General features: G+C 38.7%; 2 protein-coding genes across 10 annotated transcripts in view; one reads left to right on the forward strand and one right to left on the reverse strand.

Moving 5' to 3' along the window:
* The window catches only part of nckap1 (NCK-associated protein 1), a 38,909-nt gene extending 36,571 nt beyond the window's left edge, over window positions 1-2,338 (reverse strand). For 3 of the 6 annotated variants that reach the window (XM_086258807.1, XM_086258806.1, XM_086258805.1), the window contains exon 1: window positions 1,988-2,338. In XM_086258807.1, coding sequence (XP_086114933.1) covers window positions 1,988-2,095 — 108 coding nt within the window. In that variant the 5' untranslated portion in view covers window positions 2,096-2,338. The remainder of the gene's footprint in view (window positions 1-1,987) is intronic. The other 3 variants (XM_086258811.1, XM_086258809.1, XM_086258808.1) reach the window with 1 other exon arrangement.
* LOC147315846 (dual specificity protein phosphatase 19-like) lies at window positions 1,213-22,310 on the forward strand. Of its 4 annotated transcripts, none has more exons than XM_086258816.1 (6): window positions 1,213-1,750; window positions 3,511-3,763; window positions 12,964-13,010; window positions 15,138-15,290; window positions 18,063-18,163; window positions 21,503-22,310. In XM_086258816.1, the coding sequence occupies exons 2-6, from the start codon at window positions 3,535-3,537 to the stop codon at window positions 21,558-21,560; spliced, it is 588 nt and encodes a 195-aa protein (XP_086114942.1). In that variant the 5' UTR covers window positions 1,213-1,750; window positions 3,511-3,534; the 3' UTR covers window positions 21,561-22,310. The 4 variants fall into 4 exon arrangements, with proteins under 4 accessions (XP_086114942.1, XP_086114941.1, XP_086114939.1 ...); XM_086258815.1 differs by lacking the exon at window positions 18,063-18,163 and adding an exon at window positions 3,285-3,298 and having other exon boundaries at window positions 1,217-1,750; XM_086258813.1 differs by lacking the exon at window positions 18,063-18,163 and having other exon boundaries at window positions 1,219-1,750.
* Window positions 22,311-27,324: the final 5,014 nt, after the last annotated feature.

Below are 27,324 nucleotides of genomic sequence, written 5' to 3' on the forward strand. Positions count from 1 at the left end.
CTTTCACGTCCTTTTTTTAGCGACCTTTTTTCTAAAAAAAAGTCGCTAAGGGGTCTGAAAACTCGCTAAATATAGCGACAAAGTCGCTAAGTTGGAAACACTGGCTTGAACCCATTTGCCACAGCAGATGCCCCCAATTTTAGGTAAGTGAATGTGTTTAATTGTAGGCAGGGACATTACTGGATATTCTTGTGTAATTGCTACTGAATAATTTATGTTATGCTTTGTTATTGCTACAGAAGAATATTTATTTTATTATTTTACATTTACAATTTTTTTTCCTGGGGACCCTGTGACACCCATTGAAGAGCCGTAGGCTGGATCTCTTAAGATCTCACTGTTGGGTTTGTAAGGCCATGTTACTCCTAAATTTCTATCTTGTTCAAAGAGAAGATATAAAACAAAGTTCTAAGCTAATCGAACTTAGTGTTCTCCTTTTTTAAAAAGAATCGATAAGAGAATCGATAAAGAATCGAATCGTTAAACAGAATCGAAAATGGAATCGGAATCGTGAAAATCTTATCAATACCCATCCCTACAAAGGGGGGCAAAGTATCTCAGATAAGGTTCTTGTAATTCATCTTTGGGATATTATACTGTAACCACACCAGCCCACATCAAGTTATTAAGGACATTTTATAAGCGCAGCCAGATTCTCTTCTCTTTCCCTAACTCCTTATAAATTATCTTTCAGGAGAGGGCTAAAGCCCTTTTCTCAAGGTGATCAGGAAAATGCAGCCCTGAAATTTCTCTATACAGACCCCAATTTCCTCAAGAGGCTTTACTTTTTCCAAGCTGCCATTTAACCAGATGAATAAGAAAAAAATTTAATAACTTGCCTGGTTAAATAAATGCCAGGTAAAAACTGATATTATGTGAAAGTAAGGCTTTACCCTAGCTTAGTTTCAGCTGATACCTCTCTATCACAACACACAGCCGTTTTTGACATGAAGTCATGCTGATGGTTTCTAAATGATCTCTTGATAGCTTTATTTACCTTTGTGTTTTTTAGCTCATTTTAAATACATAATTTTGCATTACGTGCCTTTAAAGATTAACATTAACCCATGAAAAGCTTATTGGACAGATGTCAAACTGCATAGCATTTATGCAGTCAAGCAAAACGCCTGCTGGATACAGCTAGGGTGCAAATGAAACCATTCGTTTATCATTGGCCAGCATATATATAAAAAATTAGATTCTGGTTGTATCGTAAATATTTGTTCGGTAATCAGTTGAAAATAACAATCGAACGTCCAATTAACCGACTTTACTCGTTACTTTCGCTTCATTTTTTTCCACAATTAGTGTACCCAGCTAAACTAGGTACCTGCCAGCTAGGTCTGAAAAAAGCATCGAGTTCGGTTATGTATATGTCAGTGACTGGGGTGAACTAACAGGCTGCCTGCAGCTGGAGTTTGGCGTTTTAGCTCTTGGTGGAGGGGAGACGACGCCCGACTCCTAGCTTCATTAGCAGTTAGCTTAACTAGCAGCCGCCGCCATTATAGCGGCCAACGACGGCAGCTAGCTTCCACCACTAACGCAGGCCCAGGGATTTAAGGGGCTTGTTTGGCTGTTTCGGTTCTTTTTGTTTATCGCGCTACCCATTACAATCAACTCCCATTTTGATTAATCTAACCGAAAATCAGTTCACGTCGTAAATCCAATGGCCAGCTTTACCGCAAGCTAACGTGACAGCTAGTGGCTAGCTGTGCCCACAACCTGCTTCCAGGGATACCAAAGGGATAACGTAAGTGTCGTTTGACGCACATAAACACGCAGTTAGTAAAATAATAATAATGCCTAATGTCTAAAATGAGACCTAAAAGTCTTCTAACTGCTCATGCCGTGAGAGTAGCAATCAGTGCTAGCTAATCCCATATATCTCCCTGATGTTAATTTGGGATGTCCGTAAAAAAAAAAAAAAATCTGTTCAAAGACTTGTATGCGATCAATGGGGGGCACAGCCTTGCGTGTGTGTGCGAACCTTTTTAATATTGTAAACACGGGTCAGCATCCCGATGCCTCTGTCGTTGAGGATGGTGAGTTTTTCTGCCAGTTTCTGCTGGCTGGGCTGGATCACTCCCCGAGACATCTTCTCCTCGCTGTTCGCCTAAATCTCCAAAGCAATCCAGTAAAAATTCCACAAATCTCCGCAGTCTTGTTCCGTAAAAATAGGGAAGAAATGGAAACTATGATTTATGTCGTTATTAGATTAAATTTCGCCCATGTTCAACCAGCTTCCTGTACTCCACCCCACCGTCTCCCTGCCTGTTTTTCTTTTTTTTTTTTCGTTCCCTGGATGAGGAGTTGTCCTGGTTTTCACAACGAGGCTGGCTAATGCTGCGTTCACGGACCCTCGTTAATTTTTTTATTTTAAAGACTTGGCGTATACTTCCAGATGATGCTAAGATTTGTTTTTATAACAGAAGTTGGCAAATTCATTTGGTACACCACCTAAACATTAACAGCTCATAACAAAGTAGTTTAAATAAGTAGAATAGGGGTCTGTCACATCAACCGTCTGTATGTTCCCTTCCCTGGGCTCTTCCTTTTCTTCTTATCTTATCTTCAACATCCTTTTTCCATTATATCCACTCCTCCTCCTCTGTACATATCAAAACCATCTCATCCTTGCCTTTCTAACTTTGTCTCCAAACCCTTCAACCAGAGCTGTCCCTGAGATGTACTCGTTTAAAAAAAAAAAAAAATCCTGATCATCTTGGTCACACCCAATGAAAATCTTAGCATCTTCAACTCTGCCACCTCCAGCTCAACCTCCTGTCCTTTCTGTTTGTGCCATCATCTCCTAATCATATGTCATAGCAGGTTTCACTATCACTACCTCTGCTCATTGCAGCTATTAAAAAATAAGTAGAAGAGTATATGACTCAATAAAACCAAATAGAATATGACAGGGCAAAAAAAAAAGAAGATGAAAAATAGTTCAAAATCAAAATAAATGCAATAAACAGAGATAAAAAAAAAATATTAAGTAGAAGTATAATTTTCTAGCAGTCAAACCGGGCCTTTAAAAATCTAACAAATTTACTATTTTATTTTGAGCATTTGAACGTATCACATTGTGACGTAGCTTCCGATTCAGCTGTCAGTCGCAGGAGCTTACACTTTCTCACAGATTGTTTCGTTTTTTAATTTTTTTTTTTTATCTTGTATTAAAAAAAATAAAGCTGTGATAATGTGAGATTCTACTGCAGCGATGGCATAAAGCCCTTTTAAGGCAACAGCGGTCTAATCTTTTGCGGAAATTTGATTGAATCCAGTCCATTTAAACCAGGTTAGTACAAAAGTAGAGAAACTAACGTGTGATGTGTTTACATTCAGACATCAGCTTCACTTGTTACAGACATCAGTGCCTTCCCTTTTCAGTTTAACATTTCTTGTGGCATACACAGTTTTAGCCCAGTTTGTGTAACTATACATTACCAATACTTAACAAATCAATTACAAACTTAATGCTTCAGCTAAATATACGTTTGCATGTTTCAGGCCAGTCTTGTAAACTTTGTTGAGATGCATTCACTGGCTCAGGAGATCCACGGCTTCGCGAAAGACCGACTGAAGAAACAGTGCACGCGTGTTACCACAGTGACAGGCAAAAAGCTGCTGGAGAGGAGGAGTGATGGAGGAGAGGGAGATGTGGAGCTGGTTGAAGAGCTGGAGGATGGAAATGGGTGTGGATTTGTAGAAGATAACAGCCTGGACCTCCAAGTTGGTGTCATCAGACCGTTCCTCCTGCTGGGTAATCTCTGTAGCACCATTCTTACAAATGCTTTTTTTTTTCAGTGCTAATCCCACCACATGATTGCACTATTCTAGAACCAGATCGATATATCTGTTGGGCATTATTAGCAGTTGACCTATTGGCCTATCACACGTATATATCTGCATATAGATTGTCTGATATGCACCAATATTTTCACAAAACATAACACAGAAATCTCTCATCGCTGTCTGCTGATTACACATAGAGTGTCAGCAGTTTTGCATTTTGAATATTAAAGCATGCAAATCTATTTTAGGAACCCTCAACAGAAAACAGTGAATCTGGGAATATGCATAGGTTCAACAGAAATTGACACAGTATCTGGGTCTAACAAGTAAAGTAGCTGCAGAAGTGTTGTAAACCTGTATTCTTTCTCATGGCTGGCAGGGGGCAAAAATAATTCAAGTTGTCTAGAAGTCTATGGAAAAACAGCCCTACTTCTCACTTTTTCTGTAAGCTCAGTAAACCCTTTCCTGATGGGTTTGTGGTCTCAGTCGCTAGGTTCAAGACTCATTTAACAGAGCATGATGGTCATTTTCTAAATTGTCATCCAGTTTAGCGTAAAATTAGTGATAAAACAGGGTATGTGGCTATCTTGTGATTTGTAAGTCAATATCCTGTCAAGCATAATTGCTCAGTTTTCTCAGTCGATTTCACCTATTGGCTTCTGAGTCTTAAAAGAGTCTAGTGTGGTGCGCCGGTTGAGATCGCTGGAACGAGCAGGCGACCATATGCCACAAGGCTGAGAGCGGATGACCCGGGTTCGAGTCCAACCTGCGGCCCTTTGCCGCATGTCTTCCCCTCTCTCTTCCCTCCACTTTCCTGTCAGTCTTCACTGGCCTTATCAAAGCTAAAGCCTTAAAAAAAATCAAGACAGAATGGCCCTGGTCAGATGGTGGATTCAAACCAGGACCTCCTTGCTGTGAGGCTAACCTGTGTAAAACAACATAGTTAAAGTAAAACCATCACAGGCGCATAGTAAGGGCCTTCAGCTGTGCAAACATTTATATATATATAAAGCGTTCTTTAGGGCAGCGGGGTTGAATAACTCTGAGTCACATGGCTCTGTTGTAACTGACAAGTTATTGTATGAGCATGCAGCGTCCCTCAGTTTTCACACGTGAACAAACAATTTGAGGAGAATAAGCAGCAGATATTTTCCACGCTTCTCCTTTGTCACGTCTAACACTTGGGAGAAAATAGTCCACTTCAGAAGCATATGCACTTCCGGAAGTACTCTGTGTACTTTACATGAAGAAGCTGCCTGGACAGAGCATGCAGGATGCATGTCACCCACTCTCTAATGGTACATTTACTGGAATATTAGCCATGCTTTTCACACAGTGATACAACTGGACAGCACACAGGCTTTTCATAGCAGGATTCAATATACAGTAAATGGTATAACATGGACAGAAATAAGAAGTTGATGTGATTTTGCCCCAAAACAAGATTTTAAAAAGCTTTTTTTCCCACATGGACATTTTAGCTCTACCACCATCTTTACTGTTGCTGAACCTTCCCACAGATTTAAATTCAGGACTCTTATAATGTCTCTGTGCAGATCCAGTTACTGTGGCAATGACTTAACATTATTAATTCCTAATAATGGATAAATCATTGTTGTTCATTTTCAATTTGTCCAAAGATAAATGTTGACTTGCCCGTTTAGCTGGAGGATGCAGCTTTCCACATGTCAGCATGCATCCATCCTGAAGCGTCCTTGAGCTTGACATTGAATTCCCACCCTGCTCTGAGGTGCTGTTCACATCTGTAACTAACGCTGCGCTTTGACCTCACTGCGAGAAACAATCGACGAGAGAGTTTCTCAGCAGGGATCAATAAAATATTACATCTGTCTGGCTCAACAGAGGTGACTCTCTTCCATACAGTGATCCATGCGCTTCAAACATTAAAACCTGTTTTCATTCCCCAAAGTACCTCAGTGGTCACATCAACCTGTTATCAGACTGTACAGGATGATAGGGCATGTGTTAATAGTTCTCTGATATTTTTGTAACTGCCTGTGAGAGTATCTCTGTTTTTTTCAGTGCTCTTGTGACAGATTTTCATTGTATATTCTATAAATAGAGTACAGTACAGCTCTGTCAGGCTGGAGGCGAGTTCCTCTCTGAAGGCTTTGTGCAGACTCCCTCAGTTGTCTTTGGCGTGATGCTGTGATATTGCTAATATTTATAATGTGTTGCTGTCCTCTGGCTACAATCCACTGACAGTTATTATATTTTGACATACACATAGATATCATCCAATTTAAACCAGCTCCTATATCTCCACAATATCAGTTAAAAAAGTAAACAAAAAAAACGTTTTACGATTTTATATTTCTTGCAGAGTGTCAGGTCATGGAAATGACATTCGTTCCCCCTTTTAGATGCATTTAATATGAAGCTATAGCCAAAGAAGAGTCATAGTATAATAGTATGCCTGGCAACATTCTAAAATTAAAATAAACTACCTACTAAAAGTCTTTCAAAGCGTTCCAACCTACAGGTTTGCGTGTTTTTCATTTAACCCAAATGTCTCTAGTGCTGTAGAAAATTTGTTGAGCTTCTATTTTTAACGTGTAGAAAGGCTGACGGCATCCCCCTGTTTCCAGTCTAGCTATGTGCTGGTGCTTAATATTTTTGATCTTTCAAGCAAATGCAATGTTGAACTGATTTGTGTTTGACTGAAGGTAATAAAACATAGGAAGTATCTCATATGAGCAACTTTGGAATCTTGAAACAGAACATTTTACTTTAAATAATTCAATAAATGCAATTTATTATTCTCATTTTTATTAGTAGTAGTAGTATTACAGCCACTGGCTTAAACTAACATTATTTTCCTTTGACCGTGGCCTTGAACATCTTTTGAAAAGAAACGCCCAAAAAAGTCTTCAAGAAAAATCCCTCACACACATACTGTAGGAGAAATTCCCTTCCTTTATCTGGAGACCTAAAAATGACCGTGTGTAGTGCATCTGATCTATGGAGGCAAAGATTGTTCCTCTTCTAGTTTTTAAGAGACAGGATGGAGATAAAAATATAAAAAATAGCAATCGATTAAGACACATTTTTTCCAAATCTCATTATTTTTAGAATAAGAATGGACTCTTTTTTCCCATTATTGATTCAAATGCATCTACAACAACATCTGCAGGCAAGAGCAGAGAAGTTATTCTCTGTGTGTGTGCGGGGTATTCATTGGGATGATCTGCAGTTTTTTTCATGGTACATGTCGCTTTAAGGGAGGATTCTCCCTCACCAATTAATAACACAGATACAATTTTCACTGATAAGCAGAAATATGTAATAATGATATACAAAAATAACTAAATGGAAATGCAGTGAAAATCAATAGAAGAAGTATCGACTTAATTTAAAGGTTTTGGGGCAAAGTCTGCCAACTAAAAAATGAAAGTGGCAAAACCTCAGTCACACAGGCCTGGAGACCAGTTGGTGACGCTCTGGCACCCTCAGTTGCTACGGGGGAAATGTACAGTGATGAAAGAAAGTATTTCTCTCCTTCCTGACTTCCTTGTTTTTTGTCATATTTGTCACACTAGAATGTTTCAGGCCATTAAACAAATTTTAATATTAGACACTGATAACCAGAGTAAATACAAAATACATTTTTTCAATGATGATTTCATTTATTGCAGGTCTGGGCTCTTTTGTGACCTCCTGGATGAGTTGTGGGTGCGTTCTTGTTGTAATCTTCATAGGCCGACTTCTCCTGGGAAGGTTCACCATCAGTTTTCTCCTTGATGGCTTTGTCACCCGTTCCAGACTGATAGATCACTTTGGTTCTCATCTGTTCTCGAGTTTCTTTAGCCAGTGGCATGTTGTGTTGCTTTGGGTTCACAGACAACTCTCTAGGTCTGCATAAATGAGGCTTTAGCGATTGATTTTGCAGTAGTGGCCAAAAACCAGCTGGCAGATAATCGTGCATTACACATTTTAACCTCGCAACTGGCGGTTTTCAACTTACCTCTAAGGCTATATGACTGGGGCCTAACTTTAATGTGTCTTCATCCCCTGTGCAGTAATTGTTACAACAGAAACAGTAACAACTAAACGCTGTTTTTGAACCCTCTCATGTTGGGGAGCTCTCTCCATTAATTTGATACTCACTTTTATTTTACTTTTGGTTTCTGTGACTCTACCACTTCACCTTATGCCTTCCCTTTTAACAACAGAGCTCGTTTTCTTTTGGCGGATTGTATCCACCGTTACTTTGTTTCCACTTTCCACCATGTCAGCTACGTGGGGAAAACTACAGGAAATAAAAGTGCTTTCCTCTTCTCGGTGAGAGCCAGTCTAATTGTTGACCACATTAATATTCAGTTGGCTATTATACTGTGCAATAATAATAATTTATTATAAGTTAAAAACATGTCAACCTCTGCTTTAATAACACCAGCACATTGAGTCTATTGATTTTTTAATAACATCTGCCACACACCACTAAAAATATGATGGACATCTGTCTACTCTTCTTTAACAGACTCGCTGAACAAGGTCCCCTGTCAGACTCTTATTTAAAAAGTGCTCTAAAAATCCTGGCATCCTTTCACAGATGTGTCAGTGTAAATCGTCTCCTTCTATACTGATGAGACATATGGGCCGGAGCAGGCTTATTTCCAAACACACGCTCAATCCTTTGGCTTTAGATGTGCATCTCAGCACCATGAGTTTGGCATTACGTAAAAGTGGATTGGCTAATGCAAAGAGTGCAAATGTTGCTACTTTGAAGACAGTAAGCTGAGAATCCACCCTGGAAAGTCTGGAGCAAGTGCTTCCATCATATTCTGCTTCCTGCCCATATGTCTCCCTCACATAATTACCCAGCTCCTGCTACTCAAGACTTCCACTGCTGTCTTCATGAGGAGTTATTTGACAAATGGAAAGAGATCATTGCTCCATTTTAACTGTCTCCCTGCGTGATTTCCTTTCTCAGTTGAAACTGGAGTGCTGTTGCCTTTTTGTTTTTTACTTTATTGCCTGCAAAACAATAAGCATGGTCAAGGATATTGCAGAGACACAAAACAAATACAAAACAAACAAGACTGAATCATTATATCTATACCTGCTTGTGTCCCACAATGTCTGACCAGGGGGTTGCATCAGAAGAGGTGGGAAGGTGGTGGAAAAAATGCCAAAGTAATCATTCTTACCACCTCCATCACGGCTACAAGTAATGATAATAAATCAGTCGGGGTAAGTAGTGTGTTGGTCCCTGCCACTGGCAGAGAGGCAGGGACAGGGCACCGCCTGGAGCTCTAGAATGCCAAGGGCGGCGGAATATCTTTTTTTAATTAAAGATTATCTTTATTAAAATCACCCCTGTGTGATTAACACCATATTTTCCACTTGCTGTCATTTGTGTGGAGATATTTTAATTTATTCTCTCTGATTTTGGTCCTTTTTGAATCAACTTCAGAGCTCCATAGGAAGAGGCTGGCCCAGGGGGTTTGCTCCCTTTCAAAACCAGACCCTGAGGAATGAGCCAGTTTAGTAGGGACAGAATTCTTTCACTGCCTTCACTTCAGCAGGTTTTGTAAGTGTTCCTCATAAAGGCTTCCCTCATATGCTGATTGTCTGATTTGGTTTGCTTTAGAAAGCTAGTTGTGATTTCTTTCTTGCTTTGGTCTTAGTTCACCCTGGAGTAATTTGCTTTCAGTTATTCTCACATCCTTCCTATGCACGTCAGTGGAATGTTCACTGGTTAAAAGAATGACTTGTCCTGGAAAGGGTAAAGCCACTGCCTTGATCACTACCCTTTCCTCCAGCTCTGTGAACATCCTACCTGCCCCTTCTCCTACAGTTCCTCTGACCATGATGAAAAATGTATGCATGACAATTTACAAAACTCAGAAATGGCACTACAAAAATATTCTTTAAATGAATGTGTGTATTTCCTGTGGCATACGCAAAGGAACAAAGAAGCAACACCACCACAAACACAAAGTAGCCCACATGTCACATACATGCATGTGCTATCACCACTGGTAAAGATAGGGCCACTAGTGACGTGTAAACTGACTACATTTACTCAAGTACTTTACAGTACTTGTATTTCCAGGTCATTCTACACAGCAAATTCAAAAGTGTTAAATTTTTTGGTGTTAATAGTCTCCTTGCAAAAGTAGAGTTAATTTTACTCTAAGCAGAGTCACATTCTTTTAATGTAACTCTGAGGTGTAAAATGATAGTAGTTAAAATCGAGTGTTAAAAATGAGTGTTTCTCTGTCAAATCTGGAGGTGTTAAAATGGAAACATTAACTCTTGACCTCTTAACTCTGAACTCCTAGAGGGGCTATGACACCAACAGAGTAAATTCACAGACTCCGCCCCCAGCACGGCTCCAATCGAAGCTGAAGTGAAGCCGTTTCAGAACATTTTGCTCTACATATTTGAGTTGTTTGCCATGCTTGGTAAGTCATTTTTTTCAAAGATTGTTTCAATTGTTATTAGCTTTTACTTCTGTGGCTCTTTGAAGTTGAGACAAAGCTGTGTGAAAGGCATTAGCCATGTTGCTCGCTGATAGCATAATATTCTGTTTTAGCTAGCTGAAAGGTATTGTTTGCGGGCAAATACCACAGCCTTGAAAAAAAGCTTGCATGTGAATTTTCAGTCAAACTTTTGGTCAAATACACCTAAAACAATGTCTAGAATGTGAAATGTTGGTGTAATGGTGCTACTTGAAGCCTGAAAACGATCGCCCATTAAAAAAAACGAGCAAACAGCAGTAGCTGACGTCCTGACTGGGTTCTACGTTAGCATTTAGATCCCTCCAGAGTTTTGTGCACACGGTTTAGGTAAAAATGAAAAAGGTTGAGGTTTTACATTTAGTTCAGTATTACCTGTTGCCTGTGTCCTTGTCTTTTGGGAAAATACTTTACACAAGTAATGGCTCAAAGAGGATTCCTTTTTTTTTTTTTTTTTACTGTGCTGCAATTGTTTACTGGATTATTTGTGCCATTAATTAGTGTCAACTAATTTTTATTCAATCTCCACACAGGATATGCTTGTGAAGATGGAATATGGGGGAGAGCAGAAGTGCGTTGAAGTTCCACAAAGGGATGAATGAAGGACATGCATATTGTATTGAAGAAATAAGTGATGAGAATGCTGTTATTTGCATTTACCAGCTCACCTATGTCAGACCTTTTGATAAACAAAATTCTAATGAAAGTGAGAACATGTATACTGTTACATCTTTCAGAAAATGTTTTGAAATTGTGGTGCACAGTTCAGAATAAATGTTTTTCAAAAACCATTGCATCTTTTTAGTGAATGTTTATTTCCAAAAGAAATTTCTAGAAGTTCAGAACAGTAAAATTCCTGCTTTTTAGAATGAATTAGAAGATAACTCTTACGTAGTTAAACTAAAATACTCTTTGAGAGTTAATATATAAACTCTTAACACCAAGTGTTAAATTATCAACTCCAGACAGATTTGGTGTTTAACACTAAATCAGAGTTAACGTACCAACTCTCCAAAAAGAGTTAAATTAACACTCTCTGGTGTGGACCCATATAGACACTTTAATAGTGTTGAAATCAAATCCGACAGTGTTAATTTGGACATGCTGGATTTGCTGTGTACTTAACAGTTTTTGGATGCAAATACTGTTTTTGTTCTTCATACCATTATTTTCAAGCTTTAAATAATTACTATTTTGCTCATTTTAAACTATAAATCTGCTGCTATACAATTCTCTGTTATTATAGTTGAAAGTTTCAGGCAATATACAGTAATTAATATACATACATAGTAATTAAAATCTTCTCCTACTGCAACATTAAAGTAATATACACATTAATGAATCCATTACCATGATATACAAATAAAGTAATGAAAACAGTCACAGTACATACATTGTATGTGATTGCCAAAACTTTTGTAGTATTCCATTTACTTATGTAAAGTATCTAAATATTTGGTTTCCCAATTAGCAAAATGGGTTTCAATGCTTTTCAATTATCAGCCTTGCTCACTGTGTTATTTTGCATGTAACTCCATATGGATGACTCCACAGCGCTGCTTATAAGCTTAAATATACGCAGCCAGTGATTTCTTGACCGGTGTTCTGTTTCTCACTAAATATTCAAATGTCCCGTGATCCACCCTGACTTGTTCTCAGTCCCTCTCTGTGTTCAGTTGATGAGCATGATCAGTTCCATTTATTTTAGATACAGTAAGGTGATTTAGGTGGGGACAAGTGAGCAGCAGCTATAATAAAGTAACAATTAAAAGGGTTTGTGAGTGGGAGAGTGATAGGGAATATATATATCTGCTAATTTATGTATATGTATATAATAATAATAATGATAATGATAGTAATGATAATAATGCAGTTTTCCACCTACACTCTATGCTGCATTATTTCTTTTCAAATTTTGCTGATGAAGGTTTATTGTCATGAAATTGTCTCTTCTCGCAAAAAGAATCATGAACTTCCTTCTCTGCAGTGACAGATAACTCTGAATAGCTACTGTATTTCAGCAGTTTTTAAGCCTAGTCGAGTGTGACTACATACACAAATCATCTGATTCCTATCCCAGATTTTTTCTGTAGCTTTAAGCCGTTTTGCTCTTGGTTTTTGCTGACTGATATCTTCCCCGCTTGGTACTGCGGCTGTTCAAAAAGGGTTTTGTGTCTGCATGTTTTCTTACGAAGTGATATTGTTGCTGATATCCTTCAGCTTTTGCTTTCCCTGCAAAACTTGGCACCGCTTTAAAACATCCTCATATCGATAGGGTCAAAGGTGTCCTTTTCATGAGATAGTTGCTGTTTCCTGGTCTGTTTGATCATCTGTAATCTATTAAATGCCAGGAAATACCTTGCCTTGTTTCCCCACAACCCAAAGTCACTTCTTTAGATCATTCAGTCACAGTGTCTGGCATTGCTTTTAGTTGTGAAAATTCAAGTTTTACTCAAAAAAGCAGCACCCCAGTAAAGAAATATGACCAAATGGTACATTTTACTTCTCAGAGGTGTAAATAAACACAGTGTGCTGAAAATATTTCTATTATTAAATTGGTTTAAGCAGTTTTACGGCTGAGGAATTATCATCATGCTACAGGAAGCTTTATTTAAACACACTTGGTAGGCAGATGCATGCCCCATCTGTCTGCCTTCTTATCGAGTTGTTTCTGTCTTTTCAGGCTCTCAGGATGCAGCCCACGACATTGACACCCTGCAGAGATATAAGGTCAGTGCAGAGGGATCAATAGGGCGGGCATGCCCTTGCTTTGTTGTGATAGCATGTGTAGTGACATGAGATTAGAGGCAGCTATGTAGCTGAGCTTTCCTGCGGGTCAGCAGCAGCCAGCGAATAGCCAGAGGAGCTTCATGACTCATGCAGTGACAGTTTAGCACAGTAGAGGGAGTAAATGATTACAGTAAGTCTCAGCGCTGCTCCTCCACATCAGTGAAATGTGACTAGTCCTTCTCTGCAGTGGCTGCTCCCAGGCATGGGCATATTGCTGCCTGTGCACTCTCAGGATGATGAATTGGAGAGATTACGAATACCTTCACTTCCTGTTTCTAGGATGAAACCTTGGCTGTCTAAATTCAGGTTTTCTTAGATAGCTATTAAACTCAGGAGATTTGACAGCCTGCCCAAAGGCACTTTTTAAAAACCTGCTTTTACCAGTAGAACAATGCCTTTAAACACTGCAGTGGAGTATTTTGTTGGTAAATCTCACATTGAGACTGGCAGAATGTCAGATCTACTCACTGTAAAACGGACATATTATAGATATGATGCTACAGAGAGTAGAACGTCCATTTCCCAACCCAGCAAGAATATACTGGATAGCAGATTTGGTTAAAAAGTGAAAGGTGAAGAGTAGTCTTATTTTTAGAACTCCTATGGACAATCATGAAACAACCTACAGATTCCTACTTTTAGCCAGGAGGCAGCTTTGCAAACCATCCATTACCCAGTTAGAACCCCAAGTCACACGTTGATGTATATAAATGACAGAAGCGTGTTTTGTCAAACTATTGCCATCCTTCAATAGTTTGTCTGTCTGTACTAGATGCTGGGTTGATCAAATATCAATAAAACTAAAGACACACTCTAAAAATGTCATATGTGTTTTTAAAGGCCTAGTTGCTCCAGGCAGGTTTAGCCAAAGAAAACAGCACCCAGTAGACATCTGGTGCTTGGTTGGTTTCCTGTAGTCATGGTTTTGATAGTGATCAACTCTCTGGTTGTCTGGCTTATTGCAGGCACATTTTCTACTGCTTGAAGTCTAACTGCGTTTGCCTTCCTATTCACTTTTCCATCTACAAAAAACTCCCACGTGGATGTCAAAAGCCAGACATTTAGCATGCAGACATAATTCTATTATTTATCATCATTGTGCCGTATGTCATTTTCTTTATTTTGAAAATCCACTGTAGGCAGCAACTACATTAACTGTGGTTTGTCAAAAGTGCATTTTATCCACCAAGGAATATCTGTAATAATGAAAAAATTATTGTTATCTAATCGGAACATACAGGGATATTTTAAAAGCTCAATCAATTAACAAGGTAAAAATGTTTCTTTTTACCTTGTGTGGCAAGACTCAAAACTTCTCTAAAACGAGGCTCACTTTCACTTTTAGCCAACATTACTTAAATAGGAGGAATAAGTACATCTGTTGGGACTATTTACAGCTACAGATTTATATATATTAAGTGTGAAAGTATTTACTGTAGCAGCAGGACAGAAAATAAACCACACTGTGTGTGTTTGATATGTTTTTAATACTTTTTAGGCAATAATATAGCTCTCTGGCATACTGGAATGAGATTTATCAGACTTTGATACACACACAATACTTCCGAGAAGGATCATTTCACTGTTGATTTTGGCCTTTAATGGGATTTGTTGTCAATAATAAAAAATATAGTGTAACGCCTAACTTGTCTCTTAACGCGGAAGAGGATGTTAGATGATACAAGTAGTCTAAAAGCAGAGCACATTAGTGTAACGGAGGAGAGAATTTAGCCCTCTGAGGTAAGCTAAATTTAAGTGAGAGTAGACAGATACTGCAAAATGAATTGGAGCCATCTGTCTTCTTCCCTGCCTACACTCGCTCCCTCTTGCTTTCCTCACCCTTTCCTCTCCATCTCTCTCCCCTTTCCTTCTTTCTCCCTGTGCCTCTGCCCTCTCTCAGTCACATTCAGCTTGTGTCATGTCATCAATATGGCTGACAGAATATCTCTCTTACTCTTCCGTCAAGGCAAAAAGAGCTTTTAAAGCAAGTCAATGCTCAGGGGTCATTTGCTCAAGGAGTTTCATGTCTCTGCACCCACTCCCTCTTCCCCATGTCCCCTCTGTCAGGTATCTCATGTGCTAAATGTTGCATATGGAGTCGATAACCTGTTCCCAGATAAGATGGTCTATAAGACGCTCCAGATCCTGGACCTCCCAGAAACCGAGATCACTTCCTACTTCGAGGAGTGCAGGTCCTTCATAGATCAGACTCGGGAACAGGTACGTACACACAGTTAGAATAAAGTCATCCACTTCTATACGTGGATGGCAGTTATGGCGGCAGAGTTCTGCAGAGATGATGTTCTTTGCAGGCCAACCCTGGCATTGCTTTGGCTCAACTGACTATCCATAAACTTATGATTATTACAGAAATAAGCCCTATGGGATGTAAAGTTTTTGACACTTACACTTTGTGTTCAGCAAGATGAACTCCACAAATTTCTCCAATATCTTTTTGAAGCATAAAATGCAGTCGCAAGACATGAAAGACTGATGTTAGGCTAAAAGGCGTGACATTAATGCATTTAATGTCACGCTTTTAATAACTTTAAATGTCTGCAGCCTTTATTATCCACAAACTTTATATCAGACATCTAACCAAAAATCCCTTTTAAGAAAACTTAAGAAAGCTGTTGTTTTTTATCAATACGTATGTGCATTTTCTTTCATGTGAATTTATAACTTTAATCTAGATCTAAAATCTGAGTTATTCTGGGAATATTACCCCTACTCCCCTTGCCCCTTAATTCTTTATTTTCTTTACCATAAGTGGGCCAAGGCGGGAGGGCTGGTGAATGTCAACAGGATCACAGATACCTGTGTATCCGCAGAGTGGTCACAGTGCCCACCCCTGCTTCTCGTTGTCCATCACCAACGATGCCTGCAGTGAACACAAGAGCATCAGAACTGGGCCATGGAATAAATGACGTTGGGCTAATTTTCTTCCCAGAGACTAAAAAAAGCAAGCAATATTTAAACCAGCTTTTCCCAAACATGCTACTTTTATTTTGACAGCTTACATTATTTTACTTCCTCACACAAACAAAATGGTTTCTAATGATGATGTTAATAGTCAATTGTGTATCCTTTTTTGCTTCAACGAGTGTTGCACATCCTCAGCTTTCCCTACCCATTTTTCTTTGGCCAATATCTCAAGCTTCTTCAGATTTGATGGTCTTCTGGCATGGACATTGGTTTTCAGTTTACCTCAACTATTTTCAGTGGGATACAAGTCAGGACTTTGTCAGTAGGATTCACCTTGGAGTTCACCAGGTGCATGTTTTGGGTAGATAATGTTGATTTCTGATTAAATTATTCCTAAATTGTGAAAAAACAACTTGGAAGATGAAGGCTGATGAACCAGACCCAATTTTTCTGCAGACTGCTTGAAGCTTCCTTTACAAATCTCCACATCTTCTTCTTTCTTTATGTTTTCTTCCATCTTGATGAGATTCCCAGTTCCGGATGCACTGAAGCATCCCCACAGCATAATACTTCCACCACCATATTTCACTGTGGGGACAGTGTTACTAGGGTCTTAAGCCTCTTCCTTCTTTCTCCAAACATAAGAGCTCTAGTTTCGTCTCATCGGACTAAAGGGCGCGCTTCCAGTGAGCATAATCTTTCTCCGGGTTATCGTTAACATATTTCAGTCTGGCTTGAAGTGCAGAAGTGGAGTTTTGTTGGTCTGCTGCCTTGCAGTCTATTCCTGTGAAGGGTTCTAGTGATTGTCTTCTCTGTGACTACAATCCCTGATTTGCCTAAGTCATTCACTAGTCTTGGCAGTTGTTCTGGGGTCTTTAGACACATCTTTCACCAGTTTTCATTCTAGAGTCTTTGAAATATTTTGCTTCCTACCTCTGTCAGGCTTGTTCTGTACTTTGTGGCTGTCTTTGAATTTCGTGATGATACTTCTCACTCCTGTTTTTGGCACTTGGAAATGCTGTGATAACTTTGTATATCCATCTCCTCCTTTGTGAGCATCAATAATTCTTTTTCTCAAGTCTAAGCTGATTTCTTTTGTTTTTGGCAAGGTGCTTTCTCAAGTGACAACTCAAACCCTTGCTGAAGTTTTTATACTGTGAGTACAATGAAAGTTTTAACTTGATTTTAAAAGCTTTGAGCATTACAAAGTTCACATCATTGCACAGCAGTGGTTTGTTCTATGGCTCAATAAAAAGGTCAGTTTATCAGGGGGGTAATAATATTCACCCTGGTATTTTTTGTTGTTGTAATTGTGTGAAAATAAAACTGATGTTTTCCAAGAACAATTAAAAAAAAAAATTAGTATGCTTAGAAATGCTGAATTGAAAATGCTCTGTTAAATTTTTTTGACAAGAACTTTAAATTTCATGTTACAGGACATCTTACCCACAATCAATTCCTGCTCATTAAAATAGCACAGTTCATTCGCACGTGCCTCAATGATGCAGCAGTTGGTCGTCTATAGTTAGTACAAAACACTGCAGCAAAGCTCTTCACAAACCCATCGAACACATTACTCCAGTCCTCGCAGAATTACCCTGGCTTCCCATTCTTACAGAATCCAATTTAGGATTTTATTGATTGCTTTTAAACCACTACATGGTATGGCTCCACTTAATATCTCAGAACTCTTAACCCCCTGTTTCTGCGCCCGAACCCTTCAGATCAGAGAATCAATGGCTGCCACAGATTCCACGGTCCAGGCTTAAAATGAAGGGGATCCACATTGTTGCTGTTTTAGTTGCACCGCTGTTGAACGAGCTTCCTCTTATTATTAGATCAGGTAATAAATAAGATTTATTATTTTAGCTTCTGTATTATCAAGTAGACGATCAGTCCGTGTGTGTTACCGCCTGCCTGGACACTGGTGTCTATGTACACCCCTTTTGCGACTCTTGTGGCCTCTCTGAGCTTGATAATGCAACTGTTCTGCAAAACTAAATTACAAATGATTTCAGGAACATGACAAAGCACCCATGGTGTCGACTTGGCTTTGCTATTTCCCAGGCCTCAAACCCCACCTTGCAACCTAGAGGAATTAAAGGATCTGCTGCTAATGTCTCAGTGCCTGACAGCTTCAGACGTCTGTGGAGTTCATGCCTTAACAGGTCAGAGCTGATTTGGCAGGCAGAGGGAACGATGCACAGTATTAAGCAGGTGGTTTTAATGTTGTGGCTGATTGGTACATATAAACGACAAACTTGTCAGCTCTTATGGTTTTGCCAGATTAAATGAAAATGAAAAACAACACCAACATAAAAAAAAGAAAATCTGATCTATTTAAAAACTCCTGCATCTACCTTCCCTGAGGAGATTCATGCAGCCTGAAAATGCCTTCTTTCATATCTGCTGGCTAATTTAACATGTCAGTGTGCGCACACAGCTATTCTGCTGCCTCACTGTGATGCATTTACACACATCTACAGGAGGCAGTTATCTGCAACTCAGCACAAAGGGGAGGTAGCAGGCCTGATTACCTTTTAAAAGCTTATGCTGGGGTCATCTAATGTAGTCTGCAAAGTAACATTTTGTGTGCTTTAACTCAATTTTCTCCTCAGTGATTTTACATGTTGTATGAAATACTTTTGAAGGGATTATTTGGCACGGACTTGCATCTCTTTCTGCTTGTGTGTGTGTGTGTGTGTGTGTGTGTGTGTGTGTGTGTGTGTGTGTGTGTGTGTGTGTGTGTGTGTATTGACCGTAAGCAGAACATAATGTGATGTGAGCGCTGATATGAAAACACTCAACTGGAGCGCAATGAAATAACAGCAAAACAAGAAACACTGACAAAACCAAATTAAGTCTCTGTGTTTGCTGTGATGGATTATGTAGCTCAGGCAATTTTCAGTCTGCAGAAGTTTTCTGTAGTTTTCTTTTGTAAAGAAGGAAAACAAGACCTAATATGTAACAATGCTGACTGAAGACACCAGCACAGATATTATAAGGGCAGATCAACCATTCTGAAAGATGGAAACTTATAAAAGAGAGGTCTTATACAGCACAATACAGATATTGTTCTGTGTGCACTTCAATAAATTGTATTTTTCCCAGTGGAACTGCTGGATATTGTTATATTAAAAAAAAAAAAAAAAGAAAGCACTCTGATAGCATGCCACTTGCAGCAAGATCATTTAAATATCCTCTCCTTCCTGGGTACTGATGGACAGTAAAAATCAAAACTGCACTCACACGTTCAGTTCCACTTAATTTCAGCCTGGAAAGAGACTTCATTGTGCGACGGGAGATTTCGCTGTGAATAAAAGAGACAAAAAAGTGTCAATACACTGAGCTTCAGAAGTGAGCCGTGGGCCTGCACGCAAGATGTGGCTAGACTTTTAAAAAATATTTCCAGCAAGGCACTTTAGGCAGTAAAATAATTACATCAACATTAATATGTATCACAGTGCAAATTTTTGACACATTCTCACACAGTCCCAGATGCAGATTTGCTCTCTCTCAACTTGCTCTACATCATCCGTCTAATGCTCCTTCAGGAATATTAAGAAATCAGAAAATAACAAAATACAAAATACAGTGAAATTTATCTTTAAGCTTTAATAAATAGCATAAAAACATATTTATTCACCTTTACTCACGACCGGTATGTAGCCACATAAAAAGCTCACTTTGTGCGCTAACATTAAGAGAAATCGTCGTATGAAAATCTTTTGTGGATCAAAGTTTTATTTATACCATTCAAATTCTTTTTAAAATTTTGTTTTAGTTGACAGATATCTTCTTTAGAGACAAAGTGATCTTTGTGAACTTAGAGTCACCCTTGTACTTCAGTGTAATGCTTTTACTTAACTCTGTTTTACTGAAGTGGGGAGTAGAAACCTCAGCCATACGGTCATGTGAAAAAGAAAGCATGTCTAAGAAAGCATATCTTTCATTTCTAAGGTTTCACATGTCAGGACATAATAAAAAATAATTAGATCCTTTGCAGAAGAATGATCTTGTTCATTGTGGAATAATGGACGTAAAATTCTTTGGAAATGGCCTTAAAGCCCTTCCCAGATTGATGGGCAGCAACAGTTGCTTCTTTAACATCATTGCCGATGTCTGTCCTCCTTTGCATCATGTTAACACACACACGAGAATGCTGCAGATGAAACGTGCATTTATAGAGGTGGTCACACTTTCTGATCATCAGTTCATCAGGTGCATCTGATTACCAGCAGCTGACGGCTATTCACCCTTTTAATTCCCAGGGAAGCTTAAAACCAAAGTGTACACCTCAACCCAATTGAAATGCTGTGACGGGACAAAGAACAAAATTGTTCCACAAAAAGTCCTAGAGAAAACAAATGGTGCTAAAGATGGTCTTAGTTTTTCACACACTCCTGCATTTTGGCATCTGCATTGATTTTTGTTAAATGAATACAGTTTAAAATACTAAGTCTTGTTGTTCATATGAGATTGTTTGCCGCTGTCAGCAGGAGCTGACTGTGTCTTGAGTGAATAGTGGGACCCAATTGCAGACACGGAAGGAGAGGGAACTGCGTTTCAAATAAAAGACGAGCCGTTTATTCAGGCTGATTAAACATGAGTACAAAAATAAAGCAAAAAGCGAACAGGGGCGAAAACTAAAGTAAAACCTAAACTGGGGAAATTAAACTGTGGTAACTATAATTCAACTATAATAACTATGACAACAGATATGAACATGATTCTGACCAGGAACGTGCGAGAAACTGTGATGAGGAAAAAAAACAAAACAAAACACAAGGACACAACCTGAGCAGAATCATGAAGTACATGGAACTTGATGTGACGTGATGGGAGCAAACACAGACAACCTGACAAACACTGAATGAAAACACACACACTAAATACACACAGGAGGTGTTAAGGGGAAGTGGAAACACATGAGGAAACAGCTGACACAAATTAACATAACAACGTCACAGGGATAGAGTAAAACTAAACACATTGAACAAAGAAACACAAGACTTTCAAAATAAAACAGGAAACATGGAGAGACTTAGATATGACAACACAGGCTTGACAACATGAGACATGCGGACAAGAAACACATGACATATTGACACAGAAGACAAGAGTAGACTGGAAACCTAAACTAGAATAAGACTAAGAAGAATAAGAAATCAAAAATACAAAATAAACTGAAAATGCTCGGTCACAGACCCAGCACCTGACGTTGTTTCTACTTTTAAGACTTGCTAAGGAACAGATAATTGTTTTGAATAACTGTGTACTAGTTTTCATGGTTTTTAAATGCCTTAAAGCCTCAAACTGATCTTGTAAATGGCTAAATGGTTGTTTGAAACTGACCAATTTTATGTTTAGAGTGTTATATATTTTCTTTAGTAATTTTAATTTACCATGAGGACAGGTTGTGATTGAAGTCGAGATGTGAAATCCTGACTTTTCTTAATGTTTACTGTGTCTGTTTTTGGTCTTACAGTCACATTCTCTTTCCACAGGGCGGTGTGGTGCTGGTCCACTGTAATGCTGGCGTGTCCCGCTCTTCCTCCATCGTGATTGGGTATCTGATGCTGAGGGAGGAGCTTTCATTTGATGATGCATACAGCCAGGTTAAGCTGGCGAGGCCATCGATTCGCCCAAACCCCGGCTTTTATCAGCAGTTACAGAAATACAAATCCTAAGGGTCTAAAAGTCTGTTTTTTGCTTTTAAAACTGTGTGACAAAATCAAAATTATAACTGGAGCACTAATGGGAAGTCTTTGCCCTGTGATAACATCACAAACATTTTTATGTGGGAACTATTTTCTTTCTACTCAATTACACTCGCCAACCATTTCACTTTCCAGGAGATAGTTTTCAGCTACTTCTAATGACGCTCATGCTTGTGACAGGGTGACGGGTGTCCTACTGTGTTGAGCAGCACTGTTAGCTAGCTGCATGCTTGTTTAGGTTGGCAGATGTAGAAAGCAAAAACAAGATAGTTCCTTTATAAAATGACATGGCCTGCCTAACCAGGCCAATATTTCCGGAACGAGACATCGCCTCTGAGTGTTTTAAGTCTTCATTAAAACACCATATGGCAACTGCCATTTAATTCCATTATAGTAAGAAACAGCAGACATTTCTGTAGTCAGTATCTCCCAAACTGTTTGACTCACACTAAAACAGTCTAAAAAGACAAATATGTCTACAGGGCAGAGGAAGAACATGAGCATTTGATTTTACATGCGGCTCCCCTTGAAACATTGCAGTTTTGATTTTTATGTAAATGAATCTGCCGATAAGTAATAAACATTTGCATGCCTAGTGCTAGTAAGTGTGTTATTTTTAAACTTCAGCATTGTCTCTTTGTAATACAGTTGAAAAAATATGGTTAAAGCTCTACTGGGAAATTGACTTACTATTTGATTTGTTAATGTTAGACACAGCTATTTGCTTTGCAGTATAGATTGTCTTCTAATTAAAGACGCACCGGTTTTCCTGAGGTACTACTTGATACCTTTCTCAACTACACAAACAAGTACACCATCAATTATAATGATTGCCCTCACTGCAGCGTTGTCTCTATCAATTTCACAACTTTGCAAAGTTGATGTGCTAACCCCGCTCTCCTGAAATAATTAGCTTGTAATTAGCTTGTTAGATAATGAGGGAGAATCCAGTTGGCTCGCATGCTAATCGACAAATACCGCTGGGGTGAGCTCCTAACACTGCAAACACACAGCACACAAAAGTATTATATCCTAATGTTCACCGTTTGAATGGATATAAAGGCTACAGGCCAGATGTGTGTTTGTTGTTCAGCTGGCTGAGAACGTTTACAACGGATTATTGTTACATATTCATGTCCAGAGTGTTGAAATTACCTCAGTGTAGTTTAAATATAATGTAATATTTGTAAGACAACTTAATCAGCAATGTTAGGGAGTTCAAACTAACACAAAAGCAAGTGAATATGCCCCTATAACTGCTTTATTTCCTTCACTATCTCACAGATTTCTCTAGTTTTAAAAAGTAATTTTTAAGGCTAGACTATTAGCTCAGAGCACTGAGGCAGATTGAGTTCTAAGGATGGTAATCTCAATGTCTCGGTCCACCGCTGCGGTCCAGAATGAAGTATCTGAATGGGTATTGGATGGATGGGAGCGAGACTGCACCCAAAGGAGGAATCCTAATTACCTGAATGCTTGCTTGGCTTTTTCCTCTAGCGTTGCACTGAGGATTGCATTTATGGTTTAGCATAAAATGTTGACAACTGTTAAGAGTTACCATTATATTCTCTTAACTTTTAATTCAGCATCATCATCAGGTTACGGTGTGTAAGAGTAAGGTATCATTTGTTGATCCCTGCGGGGAAACTCATTTACTGCATTTAACCGTATTATATTAGCAGCAGTGGGCAGCCATTGTACAGTTTCTGAGGACATAATCCAGCTGTAAGTCAGTGTTTTAATCAAGTGCACAGTGACAGGACCTAATGTAGCATGTTTTTCATAGTGAAGCTCAGAGCTCACAGGGAAAACCTGCACAAGCACAGGGAGAAGATACCAACTCCAAACAAAAGTGCTCCAAATAGAGTTTGTACAGACTCATGATCCTGTAACACTTCCTCAGCAGACTGATTAATGTCTACTGGAGGGGTTAAAGGCTTCTTTTTAGTTATTGTTATTGTTAAGTTAGGGGTGGTTAGAGGTGCGCAGATGGATCCAAATATCGAACGTATCAATAACATTGCTGGTTTTGGTATCACATGAATATAAGCGCTATAGGATTGATGTGTTTGTGATGATGTTTAGAATCTTATTTGCTATTTTTAGTTCTTAATAAATAAAACAAAATGTTCAATTTGTGAACAATGTACACAGTTAGAATCAAAAAGGGAGATAAACCAGGGTATGCTAACAATGTGATTGACAAATCTGCTCCCAAACCATCAAGATGCTCATCAAGTCTTTTTTAGACTACAATGGGTAATCTAATGTGACCATAACCATCCTTTATATACAGTCTATCAGTGTGTTAACAATGATAGGTTGTGTAATGGCTCTATCATCATACAATTTTAATTTTAAACTTGGTTATGAAACTGTCTGTGTGCAGATGAGCATTTTAGCAGCACATTAAAGTCACCGTTTATTTACCTAAATTGAGCATGGGCTTGCTGGTATACAGAGGACGCAGGAGATTGCTTGCTTATTTGCAGATTCACAGGATATAGTGGATGAGTGAAGGACATGAAATGACTGTTAAGTCCTAATATGGACGTGAACCTTCGTGTCTGCGTCAGCATTTCCAGAAGTCTGTTCCTCCCTGTGCACACCTCAGCACTACAGAGTCTCTGAATACATTTACAATGAAACTTTTCCAAAATATAATTTTTACTGAGCTGAAATTGTGTTTGTGCTTTGAAAAAGGGGACAAATCATATATATGAAAAACTGGATAAAGCCTCACAGAGTCTCATGTCCCTGATGTACAATGAGTGCTCCAACTTTTCTGCATGAAATGAGCCATGTAAGTGTTTATCGGGGTTATATAGAAGGTTTTCCTCTTAAAATAAGTTTTCATGTCTGCGATTAGGAGATGGGTAGATTGGCACAAACACAAGCAGGCGGCTTAAGACAAATTATTTATTTTATTTAAACTCCCTCTTGTTAAGATTTATGGTTTAGTCTGGTCATAGTGACAGTTAGCTATCAACTGTATTCATGCTATATGATAATCATAGGCTGATAGGTATTATTTTAGTATACGTAAACAGAAACGTGTGTGCATGCACAAAATAAACAAACAAACAAAAATCAGAGTTTTGGCTGTGTAATTGATTCATAGTGTTTTCTATCAGTGCAATGATCCAGAGGAAATGGAAGAGCTGGAACAAATTAAAATAGATTGTGGTTGCTGGTGGAAGACCTCCAAAACGATCTGCAGGAGGGAAAAAGACGCAATAAAATATGTATTAAACATTAGAAGTTTTTGTTTGTTGTTATCAGCAGTGCCATTTCAAACTTTGTCATTTTGACTGGAGTTTGCTAGTGAAAATGTTCTTTTTTAAGATAAGATAAGATAAGATAAGATAACCTTTATTAGTCCCACACGTGGGAAATTTGTTTTGTCACAGCAGGAAGTGGACAGTGCAAAAGTTATGAGGCAAAAATTAGAATACAATAAGAATAAATACAGTACACAGCTGTACAGAATAGAATAAAATAAAATACTATATACAGTAGAATAAAATAAAATAAATATACAATAAGATAAAAATAGAATACAAATACAAATACTATATACAACTGAGTAAAGATAAAAAGGTAAAATACATAATTTCTTGTGCTGTAATTAGGATCTAGCTTATTCAGTACTTTTTAGAAACTCCGTGTAGCAAGCATAAAAAACACAACTAGGTTTGCCAGTATTTTTCATCCTGACATGATTACCTCTTCAAAGGAGACATTTGCATTGGATTTTTGCTCTCATTAGAAAGTTTATTTGACCCTTTTCCGAGAACACAGCTTTTGTCAGTTGCAGGCCGCCGTCACTCAGGGGAAGAGGAGGGGTCGAGGTTGGTTCTGTGCCAGAGACTTGGAGGAGGAGATAAGTTCTGCCAAATTGGTTGCAATTCCTACTGGTCCTATAAAGGTCATAGATTATTTAACACCCCTTTAAAGCCGTGGACTGATTGGAAAGAGCGAGCCCCTGTCACAGTTAATAACTAAATGTTTGGTTCTTATGGCTTTGTTGTTCCCAATAAATCCACACATCTGTCCAATAAATACACCAGTCTGCTTTTTATAATCTCAAGCTGAAAAGCAGGAGAATAAGATATTGAACCAATGCCTGACTAATGGCAACAGTGCCAATATACAGTCTGTGACAGTACTTGAGTGTAGGGCAGTTTGGCCTTTTCTTTGGTGTTGTTCAATGGTGTATCACTGAGGAGTATCAGCTATGAAGCCAACTGGGTTTCCCCTGACATTTTTGTGACATTTTACCGTCTGGATGTGGCGGCACACAGTATGGCACAAGCTGTCCCATCTGCGGGGTCTCATGGGGTCCAACCACCATCTCAGTCTGTGCAGGCCTAAATATGAGAATATTAACAGCCAGGCAGAGGTAGCTTTCACGCAGGATGTGGAATAATTTCCCCTGAAGCAGTACAATGTTATCAGGCCTGCAGGCTTTCATTAGATTTGATGAAGTGCAGAAGTGAACAATGGTGAATCCTGGTTTGCTTTTTCCTCTTTGGTTTCCACGTGCGTCCATCGCATGCACGAAAAACAAATTCAGTCATAAACAAGCCATAATCAGGGCAGGAAATTCTAATTACTATTTATTATTTATAAGAAAGTAATCATGCATATAAGCTCTGCTGCAAGTGTGCCATCTGCATTTATTTATCACATGTAAATCATATACAGTATGTAAATATTTAACCTACTTAACTAGATGCAGTGTTTATTATCGTTTAGGAAATCCCTTTCTTCTTTTCTATGCTAACCTCGAAAGCTCTGGATTGGATCTTTGTGTCTGTGTCCTATACTCCCATTCTATCCTGTGCCGTGCCCCAGGGTTCTGTCCTGGGGCCCATCTTCTTTGGTTTATATCTGCTTCCACCTAGACCAACCATAAAGACAATTTTATACCAGAGATGATATCCTGTTGTACATTTCATGCAAATGTAGCCCAATCTGTTTTTCAGGACTACATTAATGTTATAAAGAAGTGAATTATTGTCACTAAATACACAAAAAAACATTCTCATTTATCCCCCTGATGATTTGTCCCCATGGTGGTCGGAATTTTGAACTATCACTTCTTTCAGTCTCCCAGCAGTCAGGAGTCTGGGTGTTAGATGTGATCAGGCATTCAATTTTGATAAACCTGCTGATTCTTGTTAGATCTTGTTTTTATAATCTGTGGATCTCTGACTGACATAAATATATAGTGTTTCAACCTGAAATGGAAATTATGGTGCATGCTTTTATTCACAAGATCCTAAAATCTCTCAAGTGACACCCAGCTTGTTGTCTTTGCTCTGGATCCCCATAAAGTTCAGAGTTCAAGTCAAAAGTTTGGTGATTACTATAAATTGATTACTAATAGTCAGATCCTTCCCTATTTTATTTACCTTTTACTTACACTAACAGAACTACTGGTCTGCTGCTTGTTGGTGGTACCTCCATCGAGCCTAAGGACTGTAGGAGACATTGTGTCTACATTATGGAACTCACTTTCACTGGACTTAAGATCTGTGGATATTGTTGATACTTTTACTTTTAAAAGCTTAAGACCCATCTGTGTAAGCTTGGTTTGCCCAAGT

This window comes from Aulonocara sp. 'chitande type north' Nkhata Bay, linkage group LG13 (genome assembly GCF_057382095.1).
Source record: "Aulonocara sp. 'chitande type north' Nkhata Bay isolate Kocher_YH1m ecotype deep benthic linkage group LG13, A_spYH_male_GT1.1, whole genome shotgun sequence".
In the NCBI taxonomy this organism is placed as follows: Eukaryota; Metazoa; Chordata; class Actinopteri; order Cichliformes; family Cichlidae; genus Aulonocara; species Aulonocara sp. 'chitande type north' Nkhata Bay.

Bases quoted from the DNA above. Each gene is read 5' to 3' on its own strand.
- LOC147315846 (XM_086258815.1), top strand. From the start codon at position 3,535: ATGCATTCACTGGCTCAGGAGATCCACGGCTTCGCGAAAGACCGACTG. The intron at 3,764-12,963 runs GTAATCTCTGTA...CTGTCTTTTCAG, and splicing joins CAGACCGTTCCTCCTGCTGG to GCTCTCAGGATGCAGCCCAC. The intron at 13,011-15,137 runs GTCAGTGCAGAG...CCCCTCTGTCAG, and splicing joins ACACCCTGCAGAGATATAAG to GTATCTCATGTGCTAAATGT.